Raw genomic sequence first — 13,042 nt, 5'->3', positions numbered from 1 at the left:
TAATTATAAGTAAGAATATGATCACTTTATTGAAGAATATATATAATACTAAAGGATAGATTAAAAAAATAAAAAGAACTATATTCTATTTTCAGCCTAAAAAGTTAATACAAAAGAAGTGAAGTAGGAGAGAACAAAAGGCGAAATCGGCAAAAGCACTAAAAAAAGTAGATAGACGTGTTAGATATATATTATTATTTATTTTTATTTTATTGGTTTTCTTACCGTTCTGGAGATACTGTCTTAAAAGTGTCCTTATTTTGGGAGTTGGTTTGAATACGAAGGTTAACTATATTTATATATATAAGATGAGGAGTAAGTATTCAATAAAAGACTGATAAATGGGGGAACATTACCTGCTAATACAAAACTACCTACAGTAGAGATGAAACCAGCCAAGAAAGCGTTATAAGGAAAAGTACCAGCGATCATCATATAAACAAATTGAAGGATACCAGATAACATGATGTAAATAAGATAAACATCAATAAGTTTCAAACTAATGTTCGTATCCTTTTTATATGCTGAAAAGAATTTATGAAAGGCAGTTGTAACATTGTTCATGGTATAATAACAAAATAATAAAAATTGAAAAGTGTAATAAACACGTCGACAAAATTCATTTGAAGACCCAACAAAAAAAAAGTTGGCGGATATTGAAATCAGAAATGATTTTAAAATAAAAAAATCTGAAATATTCTTTTTTTTCTTCTCTTTCTTTTCCTTTTTTTTTTTCTCTTTTCTTTTTATATATGTATTTTATATTTGTTCTTTTTTGAAACTACAAACTTATACATATGTGGATTTGATTTACCCAAATGGATCATTTATATAAAGAAACTGAAAATACAGACAATTATAATATATCTGGAAATGATAATTCATCACAAAGGTCAAGAAACGATGGTGTAGTACCCGATTTTATACAGAAATTATTCAAGTAAGTAATACTGAAAAAGAGATAGAAACGAAAAAAAAAAAGAGTAGAAAGTACTATAAAAGGAAAGGCTAGAATAAAAAAAAATTCACATCATCTGCTCATTTTGTTTACTCTTTGTGGATCTTTTATTATTATTATCATTATTATAGTATGCTTGAAACTACTGACGAAACAAGTTGTTATCATTGGGGAAGACAAGGTACAACTTTTGTTATTGATGATACAAATGAATTTGCAAAAACAATATTACCAAGGTAACCAACATAAGAAAAAGAAGGGGGGAAGTGTAATCCCTTTGTTACTGATGATGATTTTTAATTTAAATTAGACGATTCAAACATGGCAACTTCTCTAGTTTTGTTCGACAACTCAACAAGTATGATTTTCACAAGATTAGATTTACCGATAATCATAAACTATTGTCTCCAACACATCAACAAGTAAGTCATGATTCTTTTTTTTTTTTTTTAATACCTTTGAACTTTTTATCAATAACCCTTTTTTTTTTTTTTTTTTTTTTGTATAAAAATCATTCCCACAACTAGGCATGGGAGTTTCAACATCCGCTCTTTAGACGAGATCGCAAACATCTATTGGCACAAATTCATCGAAAGGTCAATTCTAGTCGTGCACATCAAATAAAACAGCGACAATCTACCATCAACAAAACGTCACAATCATCATCATCTACTGATCAACAACGCGGCACAAGTCAAGGCAGTGAATCTGATGCAGCCATGACAGTGGCTTCCTTTTCTACATCATCATCACCTACTATTACCATGCAACATTTGCATGATATCCAGAATTCTCTTCAAGCTCAGATTGATCAACTTTGTACAACTCAACGAAACATGGAATCAACATTGACTCAATTATTATCCACTGATACCCTTTTACTGGAAGAAATGAATACAATGAAACGGAAATTGGAAGAAAAGGATTACCTATTAAATGCTGCACTCAATCAATCAAAGCAACATTCTCTTTACCCACTACAACAAAGTAAGTTGATATAGATTAAACATGATCTATTTAATCATTCCTCTTTTTTTTTCTTTTCTTGTTTTTTTTTTTTTTTTTTTTTTTTTTTTTTTTTTTTTTTAGACAAATCACTTCCAGTTAAAGAAACGACAACAATGGATGACTCTCCTATACCATCACCTCAATCTCCAAGTTTAAAATTATATCCATGGCTGCATCCCAATACTACAACACCAACATCATCATCAACATCATCATCATCACCACCTTCATTAATATCCCCGCCCATACAACAGCATCATCATCATCATCATCTACACCAATCACAAACTACTTCAACAACTCCACCTTTGACGGCAATGAATACGCCATTGGATTCATCATCACCAACTGCATTGACAACAACGGCAAAAAAGGAAGTGGATATCATACCAGAACATCATCAGAGTTACCCTACTTCATCATCATCATCATCATTAACACCATGTTATCCTCACGATCATCCCATATTGGAATCATCATTACCCGCGATTTCATCATCTGTACCAGCCTCATCCTCTTTACCGACACTATCATCTTTCTCAGCAGCCATACCAACATCATCACCCAATCTTCCATTGATTAAAGCCGAATTGCTCACACCACCTATTCCAACAGAGGAACCTAGTTGTGCACAATGGCGACAACAACCCAAGGTACTTGTAGTAGAGGACAATGTGATGTATCGACGGATTAGCATGCGGTGTCTTCAGAGATTAGGATGTGCGTTTGACTTGGCCTGTGATGGATTGGAAGCAGTGGCATGCATGAAGACAACCAAATACGATCTGATCTTGATGGATATCAGTATCCCGAAACTAGATGGTATGGCGGCTACCCGACGACTTCGACAATACGATCAACATACACCTGTGGTCTCCATGACTGCAAATTACTCGGACAAGGATATTGATAAATACATTGGTAGTGGCATGTCTGATTTGTTACCGAAACCTTTTGACCATTACAAACTTTATGATATCCTTAAACAACATTGTGTGCATCTTATTTAGAAATACCCCCTCCCCCTTTTAGTCAGTGATATGGTTATTAATTTTTTTTTTTTATTATTTTGAAAATAAAAATCATTACCTTTTTTTTTTTTTTTGGAGATAGATGAATGGTATATGTCACAAATATAGTTTTATTGAAAAAAAAAGGGGAGAGAGTTTTATATCCTATTGATGTAAGTCTAGAAACAGCAGGAACTAGGAAGGGAATGTTTGTGTATATATTTTATATATATAATATATATATATAAGAGAAACTAATATAGACTAGAATAGGGAGGGGATGATCGTACTATGAATGATATTGGGAGAATAAAAAAAAAAAAAAAGAGAAAGAGTGTGTGTGTATGTGACTAAAAAAAAAAGGGGGGGATATAAAGGAGAAAAAATAAAAAACGCTACTTGAACACGTAGAAGGACAAGGGAGGGAATAAAAAAAAAAAGATGAGACTATGTGATATGAGAATGTGGAATAATAATAATAATAGTAGTAATAAAAATGAAGATGATGGGTAATATCTTTGTTTGTAATAATAATAGTAATAAGAATGATAGTAATAAAAAAGAATAGTATAATGGGAAGAGATGAGGTCTACAGGCCAATACTTGAATTACAAGAGGAGGATGGAGCAGGTTGCATTTTTCGATGGAATTGTGGAGACATGGTACGATGGGCCATTTGAGGAGAATACAAAGGTTCATCTTCATCTTCGGAAAGCAAAGGTCTTGAATGACGACGACCAGTACTAGCACTACTACCACTATAACTTGCACTAGTTTGATATGGACTAGAGGGACTGGAAGGACGCATCATGGGGTTGACATAAGTACCTGAAGGAGAATAAGGTCGAGTATCTAAATAACCATTGCTTGGATATCCATTGATAGGAGGCATAGGACTTGTAGGTGTCACTGGACTACTCGTACTTGAATAAGGTGATCCGGGGGGCATCATGGGTGTAAGAGGTGAACCCATCATTGGTGGAGGAGTTGTCATATATGGATGCATCATCATTGGATGAACATAACCATTGGCAGCATACATCATGATCTATAAATAAATAAATAAATAAATAAATAAATAAAATATTAGAAATATCCTCCCCTTGCTTATTTCATTTTTCCTTTTATAAACATTTTACCTGATGCTTCATATATTGTTGATGTCTTTGTTCTAAGATTCTCCGTTCTTTTTCACGTTCAAAACGATCAGCATGATGTTGATGCACACGTTCTGCGACACGTGTCCCGTTGCCTTGACGTCTATTCTGTTCACGCTGCGAAATGACACCAACAAGACCACCTTTGGGAGGTTTTGGTTTTGAAGGTACTTGAATCAACGGTTGTCCAGTAGCACGAGCATATTCGATTTGTTCCTTGGCTGAAAGTTGTTCACCAGCATGATTATCCAATAAACTATTTCTTGGGGCAAAGTGATCATTCAATGCTGGAATCAAAGGTCCATCTCGGTCGTAATCATCCGTTTCACCATCATCATCCTCGTCTTCTTCATCATCATCATCACCATTCTTGCCTTCATCATCTCCATCATGGTATAGGTAATCTTCATCCAAATAACGAGATCGTGGAGATCGGTTGTCCCATCCATAGTGGTTCCCTGACATCAAATCGTGTTGATTTTCCCAAGAAGAACGCCTTCGATCAAATCCACTCGGATGGTTCATACTGTATAACTTGGAAGGTAAAGAATATTTTCGATCAGCAGCAGAAGGACTATTGAGAGCTGGGTCCAAATATTTGTTGAAATCGGTGGTAAGACTAAAATCACCAAATAAAGAGGATGAAGTGGGTGATGGTTGTGGTGGTGTTGGTAAAAGAGAAGACTTTTTGTTGAGAGTAATGCTGTTTCCACTGCTACTTGTTGTACTACTACCACTACTTCCACTACCACTACTACTATGCTGTTGTTGCTGTTGTCGTTTTTGTTGACGAGATGAAGGTCTAGTTCCAGTACTTGATGAAGTAGGGGAGGAGATACCAGATAATAAAAAGGAGCTACTACTTGAACTTGCACGTCTATCAGTATCAAAACCATTTCCAAAATCAAAATCAGGAATAAGGAGAGATGAAAACGCATTGGTAGAGGAGGTTGGTTTGGTTGGTTTGTTTTTTCCAATAGGCTCATCGTCACTATCAGGTTCATCATCCAATTCATCATCATCATCATCATCATCCGCATTATCGTCACTTTCATCACTAGAATCTGCTACCTTTTTTTTTTCCGAAACAAATAAAAATAAAAAAAAAGTAATTAGTCATGATACAAATTAAAAAAAAAAAAGAAACGTACCTGTGAATGTAAAGCAGATTTAAGGGCAGGTTCATCCAAAATGCCAGCATCAGAAGTAGATCGTTGTCTTGGTGTATCAGAGGATTCGACAGTAATAAGAGGTAAACTATTGGCACGTTGTTGAGGATAGGAAAGATTATTGTTGTCATTGTTGTCATGTTGAAAAGAAGTTGAAGTTGATTGCTTTCGTTGAAGAGTTTTGACCAAACGATGATAAATTTCAAGTCTGGTCATAGAGGCAAAAACATCCATATCTTGCACCACATCATCTGTATTCAACCACCAAGGATGATTAACATCAAATCCAGCGTTGCTATCATTGAAGGTAGGTTCACCAAAATTCAAAGCCATTGGATCAGTTGGATCTTGTATTAAGGATTGAGGTCGTCCATATAAATTGAATGCATTATATAAAGTAGATAACCAAAGAGTCATATGTTTACTTGAATCCGCCATCAAAAGAAGATCTATAGGTTGATCATCCTGTTGAACACCTTCTAAACGAATCAAAGTAGATTGGGCAATCAAGGAGGGTACTTCAGGATAAACAGCATAGGCATGATTAATTCTAGTAAGGCATAATAAAGGAGTTTTTGATTTTTTGGAATCCAATATCACGAGACGAGGGCCGGAAGTAGTAGATAAGGAGAAAGAATTGGCAGTGTCTTGTTTACCGAGAATCTTTGATTTCTTTGTTGTAGCATTAGTGTTTGTTGTATTATTGTTATCTGTGATGATGACCCATAATTTTTTCCATTCTTTCTTACTATTTGGTAAAAGGACTTGAAGATGACCAGCCGAAGATGAAGAAGTGCAAGTCAAATCGGAATGTGAAAAGAGGTGCAGGGTGAAGAATTGATGTAATAATTGACGTTCAAAGCATGCCAAGCGTAAGGCACATATCCATTTAGTCAAAGAGTCAGGATCCAAAGTATCAAATAACATTGATTTTTTCTTGTGAGAGAGGTCTAAAGTAAATTGTTGACGAAGAGTAGGGTTTGCTTTGGTATCAACCATGATGGGAATGTAGTCAGGAGTGACAATAGTACCAGGTCGATCAGTATCCCATAAAGATAAAGTACATCCACAAAGTTCTACAAAGTATTTTTTTCCTTGTTGCATTAAATAACCTTCCATATAAACCTTTTGAGAATAAACATCAAATAAATTAAGAAACTGATCCATATTAGGAGTCACATTGTTATTGTTGTCGTTTTGAATAGTAGAAGATGTTGAAGGTTTAAGGAATCTTGCAGGACGAATGCCATTAGTAGATGAAGTAACTTGATTATTGTTGTTTGTAGTACGTAATAAAACTCTTCGTGAAGGTAAAGCTGATTCTGATAAAGATGGACGTGGAGAAGGAGAAGAAGAAGAAGAAGAAAGAAATGTCGGCATTTGAATTATATGAAAAAGTGTCTAAAATATATAAAAAAAGTTACATAAGTTTTTTTTTTTAGCATGAATTTTGAATTTTAAAAAGACAAAAGAAGATGATGATTTTCTTTTTTTCTTTTCACCTTTTGGGAAATCAACAAAGTGTGTGTGTGTATATATATAATAAAATAATATTTACAAAAAGAAGTGTATAATTGTATTGAAGAAATGAAAGGAAAGGAAAGGGAATGTTAGTAAATAAAAAAAAAAAAAAGAAGAAAAAGAAGAAAAAGAAGAAAAAAAGTTGAAAAATGAGAAAGAAAGATAAAAGAAACAAGAAAAAAAAAACAAAACGATTAATAAGGGTGAATATTTTTGGATTCAAAAGGAGGATTTCGACTGTAAAAATTCAAAAAAGGAGAAATACGTGAACAATGTTTTTTTGTTAACATCATCGCCCGCTTTAAGAAAAAAGAAATCGGGAAGAGTGAAAATAAGGAGGTTTACATTTCTTTTCTCCTCAATCAAAATTATTATTATGAAGCAGTAAAAATAGATAAAAACAGAGAAATATGACTATTTATGTATCTATCCTAAGCTTAACAGAGTAAAAAGGGAATAATTTGTCATACAAAAAGTTCAGTTTGATTGTGATTGAATCAAATATGAATGACTACAATTGTAGACTCGAAGATCTTAACATTTCATTGGTTAATATCTGCAGAAATCATGGACATATTGATTCGCCGCCAAAACTCAAATTTTTACTTTTTTATATATAAAAAACCTCCCTTTGCCCCCGTCTTTCTTTCTTTTTTTTTATTCTGTCATATAATATTTTATTCATTCATACAAATATATATATATATATAAAAGCATATATACACAATGTCTTCAATTGAAAATAACAAGGAAAAACTTATTATATTTGATACAAGTCTTCGTGATGGTGAACAAGTAAGTTCATTATACTATATTGGGGAATCTCCTCATTCATTCAATTCATTATATCACCCCCCCATTCTTTTTTTATAACTAACATTATATATATATTCTTAGTCACCTGGTGTTACTTTAAATACTGAAGAAAAAATTGAAATTGCAAAACAAATGTCTCGTCTTGGTGTAGATGTTTTGGAAGCTGGTTTCCCCATTGCCTCTATTGGTGACTTTGAAGCTGTACAAAGAATTGCAAGAGAAGCTGGTCCTTTGATGGAAGGGCGCGAAAAAATCGGACAACCAATGGTAAGTTAAAAAGTTGTGGAGAAAGAAAGAAAATAGGGAGCAAAAAAAAAAAAAAAAAAGAAAAAGAAAAAAGACTTATTTATGGGGGAAGATAGAAAGAAGAAGAAGAAAGGAGGAGGAGGGGGAAAGGAGGAAAAGGATCAAAGGGGGAAAAAAAAGAAAAAGAAAAAGAGGTCTTAACGTTATATATATATAATACTCATTCTACTGTTTTATTTATATATAGACTATTTGTGGACTTGCTCGATCAACACCAGCTGATATTCAACGATGTGCTGAAGCTATTAAAGATGCACCACGAAGAAGAATTCATTGTTTTTTGGCTACTTCAGATCTTCATCTCAAATACAAATTAAAGATTGATCGTGATGAATGTGTTAAAAGGGCTGTGGCTGCTGTTACTTTGGCAAAATCCTTGGTGGATGATGTGGAATTCTCTCCCGAAGATGCTGGTAGATCAGATCGTGAATTTTTATGTCATGTTCTAGGAAAAGTGATCGAAGCTGGTGCAACTACTCTCAATATTCCTGATACTGTAGGTTATAATCTACCTTCTGAATATGGTTCTTTGATCAAGCATCTAAAAGAAAATGTACCTGGAGCAGAAAAAGTGATCTTCTCTACTCATTGTCATAATGATCTTGGTTTGGCAACAGCAAATACATTGGCTGGTATTCAAAATGGTGCACGACAAGTAGAAGTAACTATCAATGGCATTGGTGAACGCGCAGGCAATACTGCAATGGAAGAAGTGGTTATGGCTGTACATACTCATCCTACTCTTTTCCCTGTTTATCATACAATCAATACTCCTCTCTTTTTCCCTACTTCTCGTATGGTATCCGAATTATCTGGTATGGTGGTTCAACCCAATAAGGCTATTGTTGGTAGAAATGCTTTCTTACATGAATCTGGTATCCATCAAGATGGTGTACTCAAGAATCGTCAAACATATGAAATTATCACTCCTGAAAGTGTTGGTGTTACTGATATTGCTTTGGTATTAGGAAAACATTCTGGTCGAAATGCTCTTCGTAGTCGTGGTGCTGAAATGGGATTCAATTTGGATGAAACTGCTTTTCAACGAGTATTTGAAGATTTCAAGACTCTTTGTGATCAAAAGAAGAACGTGTCCGACGATGAAATTCGTGCTATCTTTACCAAATCTCAACCTATCATTCATTTGTAAATCATCCCCCCTTTCTATTTTGTTTCCTTTCTCCATTACTTTTCTCCCTTTTTTAGTATAGATATACATAATATATATATATTCTTTTTGGATAGAATTGGACAAGTGATTGATTGAATTGAACATATAACACACTTTACATGATCATCCTTTCTTTTTTTTTTATTAATTTATTGAAATTCTCTATTTGCTATGTTGTACATATTTACCAATAAACGTTTTACATATATATATATATATATTATTTATAATTTCTTGAGGAAGAAAAGAGACTTTGTATAAACTCCTTTATGATATCAAAGAAATATCAAACTTTTTTTTTTTTACCCCACCTCCTCATGCAATATTACAGTCTAAAAGATACCATTTTATTCTTTTTAGAAAAGGATTGTGGAGAAAAAAGTAATAGAGCCAACAAACAGGTTTCTTGGCGCATTGACTGAATGGAATGAATTTGATTGACGAAGGGTATTCTCACTTTATTGTCAAAAGAAACTTGCCTCATCCCCCTTTTTTTTATTTATTATATATAGATAACCTTCTTGATTGACATGAATAATGTTCCTTTTTAGAAAAAAAAGAAAAGAAAAGAAAAGAAAAAGGATGGTAAACCTCCTCATAGCTTAATTTTTTTTTTTTTGTATCGATTCATGCAATCCCACATGCGCACGTACTCTTGAAAATGATGATTTTTTTTTTTTAGAAAAAAGCACACATTTTCTTTTCATGTGTTACAACACTCATCGTGTTACTACATTAAATCTAATTGGACAATATAAACAACTCATTCCTTTTATCCTTAGCTCCCTTCCTAGCCCCAATAAAAAAAAAAAACGTTCAAAGGATAAACACGTTTTCATTTATTTCAATTATGAGAATACAAAAAGAGGATATATATATATAAATAAATATATGGATCATCATAAATCTAACTAAGCAGGAGGTACCGCACCATATTGACCTGGTGGAGGATTGTTGACGACTGTATAAGTAACGTGTTGACGTCTTTCACGTTCTTTGACCAACACGTAGAAAGCATGGATGTGGCCTGATAAAAAAATAATCATGATTATTCAACCTATTCATTCTATCACGCATGCCCCTTTTATTATTATTATTATTATTATTACCTGGAATATAACCGAGAATAGTTAAACATCTAATGATAAACAAGGTATAATTATATATTTTAGATAAAAGTTGATAATTATCCCTTTTCTTTTTTTTTATTATTACAAGTTGATCCAAAAGTCAGCTTTGCATCCTTTCATAAAGAATACACCCAAAGGAGGTAACAATAAGATAATCAAAATAAGACAACAATCACCAATCATAATTGAAATGATAAAAAGAAGTAATAGAAAAAAAAAGAAAAGAAAAGAAACGGTGGGAAGAACGGAAAGAAAAAGAGTGTATAAAAATGAAAAGAGACGGAGTTTTCATATGAACCAACATAAAGTATCAAAGTATGGTGTGACACATTATTGTCATAAGATACTTTTTTTTTTTTTTTTTGCTGATTAGAGTTTTTCTCAAATAACAATAAAAACTTCTGAGACAGACAAATAATAAAAAAAAAGAATTATTATATATAATAAAAAAGAAAATCTCTTTTCAACATCTGTTTCGTATCTTCATTGTCAATGAAGAAGTTTTTTAATGTCTTTGAATTTCCATCTCCGTCAATAGTAAATTTTTTGTTTTTTTTTTTCTATTTTTTTTTTTTTACTTTTCTTTCTTCTTTTCTACTTTTGTATTTCTTTTTATAAATAAATGCAATATCATCATTATGATAGACAAGAAGATCATGATAGATCATCCTTTTCTTCTTCTTCATCATCATCTTCTACTGTTTCTAATATTACGGAACATAGTCAGTTACTACCTTACAAAACAATTCATACCCAAGATACTACTTACAAACAAGAAATCTATTGGTTATTTATTAACAGTTTACCAATCATCATCACTTATTTACTACAAACATCATTTCAAGTAGCCAGTATCTTTGTCTTAGGTCATCTTGTAAGTTTTTTTTTTTTCTATATAAACTTAAAAACTGATCTTATATAATCATCCACAGGGTCCTATTGAATTAGGTGCTGCCGCTTTGGGTAGTATGTTTGCAAGTGTGACTGCCTGGAGTACTGCCTTAGGATGTGCTACTGCATTGGATACAACCCTCTCTCAAGCTTTTAGTGGTAGTACTACTGTCAAAACTTTACTTGGTATTCATCTGCAAAGAGCTCTAGTGATTTTGGCTTTGATGTTTATCCCTATCTCGATGATTTGGTGGAACGCAACTTGGATTCTCTTGAAATTGAATCAAGAAGAAGATATTGCCATTTATACTGGTAAATCTATTGTTGATTACCTTATTTTTAATTTATTAACCTTTTTTTTTCTTTCTTTTCTCCATACTGTCATTTCCTTTTTTAGGTTTGTTCATGCGGTATTTATTAATTGGTGCTCCTGCCTATATTGCATTTGAAGCAGTTAAAAAATATTTACAAGCTCAAGGTAAAAAATAAATAAATAAATAAATAAATAAATAAACATACTTATATATTGATATATTTTATTTATTTATTTTTTTTTTAAAAAAAAAAATAGGAATCATGTACGCTTCAACATATTGTCTTCTTATTGCTTCTCCTATCAATGTTGGACTGAATTACCTATTTGTAAATACATTTGGTCTTGGATTCATTGGTGCACCTTTGGCGACAAGTTGTAGTTATTGGTTAATGCTACTTCTCTTACTATGTTATATCAATATTTCCGGTCATGGCAAGGAAGGATGGGGTGGATGGAACTGGAAAGAATGTAGAAAAAATTGGGGTTCGTTCCTTCGATTGGCTATCCCGGGCATGCTGGTGGTCATGTCAGAATGGTGGGCATTTGAACTGGCTTCTTTAGCATCTTCCTATTTGGGTACAAATGCACTGGCATCACAATCTATAGTGATGTCGATCTCTTCATGTACTTACACTATCCCATATGGCTTAGGGGTGGCAGTGGCGAATCGTGTTGGCAACTCTCTTGGTGAAGCAAATGGACAAAAGGCACATCATGCATCAATGACAGCATTAGGATTTGCGATTGGATTGGCGTGCATGAATTCTTCCGTCTTGTTATTTCTTCGACATTCTATTGGATATTGGTTTTCTCCAGATAAGGATGTGGTGACATTGGTGGCTAAGGTCTTGCCGTTATTAGCTTTTTTCCAGATCGCTGACAGTTTGGCTTCTGTGTGTGGAGGTATCATGCGAGGGCTTGCCAAGCAACAGATAGCGGCCAATATCAACCTGGTAGCTTATTACTGTATCGCTCTTCCCTTGGGCTTTTACTTGACCTTCCCATTACATTTTGGCTTAATGGGCTTATGGGGTGGTCTATCTATTGCTTTATTCTTATGTGCTCTTGGTCAATCTTTCTGTCTATACCGTGTCCATTGGCAACTGGAAGCTCGAAAAGCTCATCATCGTGTACGACAAGAAGAACAGGTCTTTTTGTATTTACCTTCATAGATGCATCATCATCCACCATTATCATTTATCAACAATCAAATATATCATCATCAAACATCATTCATTATTTACCAATATCAAATATATATCATCTGTTATTATTATTGTCATCGTCATTGTTACTATATCATTTTGCCTATCTATATTTCATCTTTTTTTTTTTATCAATAAAATCTATCTACTGTATTTACCCATTTCATTTGATTATCATTAAAAATATAAAAATAAAGAAAAAAAAAAGTTATCTAGAAAATAATCAAATAACACATGACATAATCATGACTAAGTGTAGATAGTCCTTTTTTACACGATCATCCAGGATTCTAAAGAATATGGACAACTCTTTGACTATAATCCGTCATGGAAATCAATTTTATTATTTCCGTATGCATTATCATGGAAATAGACAATACTCCA

At 33.1% G+C, this 13,042-nt stretch overlaps 6 protein-coding genes across 6 annotated transcripts; 3 read left to right on the top strand and 3 right to left on the bottom strand.

The window, feature by feature from the left end:
- Nucleotides 1-3: 3 nt before the first annotated feature.
- Nucleotides 4-589, bottom strand: BX664DRAFT_329662 (DAD/Ost2). Its single transcript, XM_051544834.1, has 3 exons — nt 357-589; nt 226-289; nt 4-158 (listed from the first exon to the last, which is right to left on the bottom strand). Exons 1-3 carry the CDS (start codon nt 562-564, stop codon nt 92-94), a joined length of 339 nt encoding a protein of 112 aa, XP_051401869.1. The 5' UTR covers nt 565-589; the 3' UTR covers nt 4-91.
- A 148-nt stretch (nt 590-737) lies between these two features.
- BX664DRAFT_278374 (uncharacterized protein) lies at nt 738-3,067 on the top strand. Its single transcript, XM_051541402.1, has 5 exons — nt 738-940; nt 1,090-1,194; nt 1,269-1,380; nt 1,486-1,945; nt 2,048-3,067. The coding sequence occupies exons 1-5, from the start codon at nt 819-821 to the stop codon at nt 2,974-2,976; spliced, it is 1,728 nt and encodes a 575-aa protein (XP_051401868.1). The 5' UTR covers nt 738-818; the 3' UTR covers nt 2,977-3,067.
- A 100-nt stretch (nt 3,068-3,167) lies between these two features.
- On the bottom strand, nt 3,168-6,900 carry BX664DRAFT_106907 (uncharacterized protein; the record flags this gene model as incomplete). The annotated part of the gene is made up of 4 exons (XM_051539685.1): nt 3,168-4,024; nt 4,116-5,204; nt 5,285-6,703; nt 6,805-6,900. Coding segments are annotated over 4 exons (3,063 nt in total), but the record flags the coding sequence as incomplete, so codon positions are not given.
- Nucleotides 6,901-7,497: 597 nt separating this feature from the next.
- BX664DRAFT_329659 (uncharacterized protein) lies at nt 7,498-9,312 on the top strand. The gene is made up of 3 exons (XM_051544833.1): nt 7,498-7,618; nt 7,721-7,906; nt 8,133-9,312. Exons 1-3 carry the CDS (start codon nt 7,550-7,552, stop codon nt 9,093-9,095), a joined length of 1,218 nt encoding a protein of 405 aa, XP_051401866.1. The 5' UTR covers nt 7,498-7,549; the 3' UTR covers nt 9,096-9,312.
- Nucleotides 9,313-9,933: 621 nt separating this feature from the next.
- BX664DRAFT_329656 (uncharacterized protein) lies at nt 9,934-10,505 on the bottom strand. The gene is made up of 3 exons (XM_051544832.1): nt 10,332-10,505; nt 10,226-10,254; nt 9,934-10,143 (listed from the first exon to the last, which is right to left on the bottom strand). The coding sequence occupies exons 1-3, from the start codon at nt 10,427-10,429 to the stop codon at nt 10,028-10,030; spliced, it is 243 nt and encodes an 80-aa protein (XP_051401865.1). The 5' UTR covers nt 10,430-10,505; the 3' UTR covers nt 9,934-10,027.
- Nucleotides 10,506-10,868: 363 nt separating this feature from the next.
- On the top strand, nt 10,869-12,819 carry BX664DRAFT_295147 (mate-domain-containing protein; the record flags this gene model as incomplete). Its single annotated transcript, XM_051542134.1, has 4 exons — nt 10,869-11,120; nt 11,179-11,449; nt 11,535-11,615; nt 11,709-12,819. 4 exons carry the CDS (start codon nt 10,869-10,871, stop codon nt 12,623-12,625), a joined length of 1,521 nt encoding a protein of 506 aa, XP_051401864.1. The 3' UTR covers nt 12,626-12,819.
- Between the last annotated feature and the right edge of the window lie 223 nt (nt 12,820-13,042).

The sequence above is a fragment of the Halteromyces radiatus genome, assembly GCF_025201355.1.
Source record: "Halteromyces radiatus strain CBS 162.75 chromosome Unknown BX664scaffold_3, whole genome shotgun sequence".
NCBI classification, from domain to species: Eukaryota; Fungi; Mucoromycota; class Mucoromycetes; order Mucorales; family Cunninghamellaceae; genus Halteromyces; species Halteromyces radiatus.
This window is presented reverse-complemented; position numbering and strand designations above follow the sequence as displayed.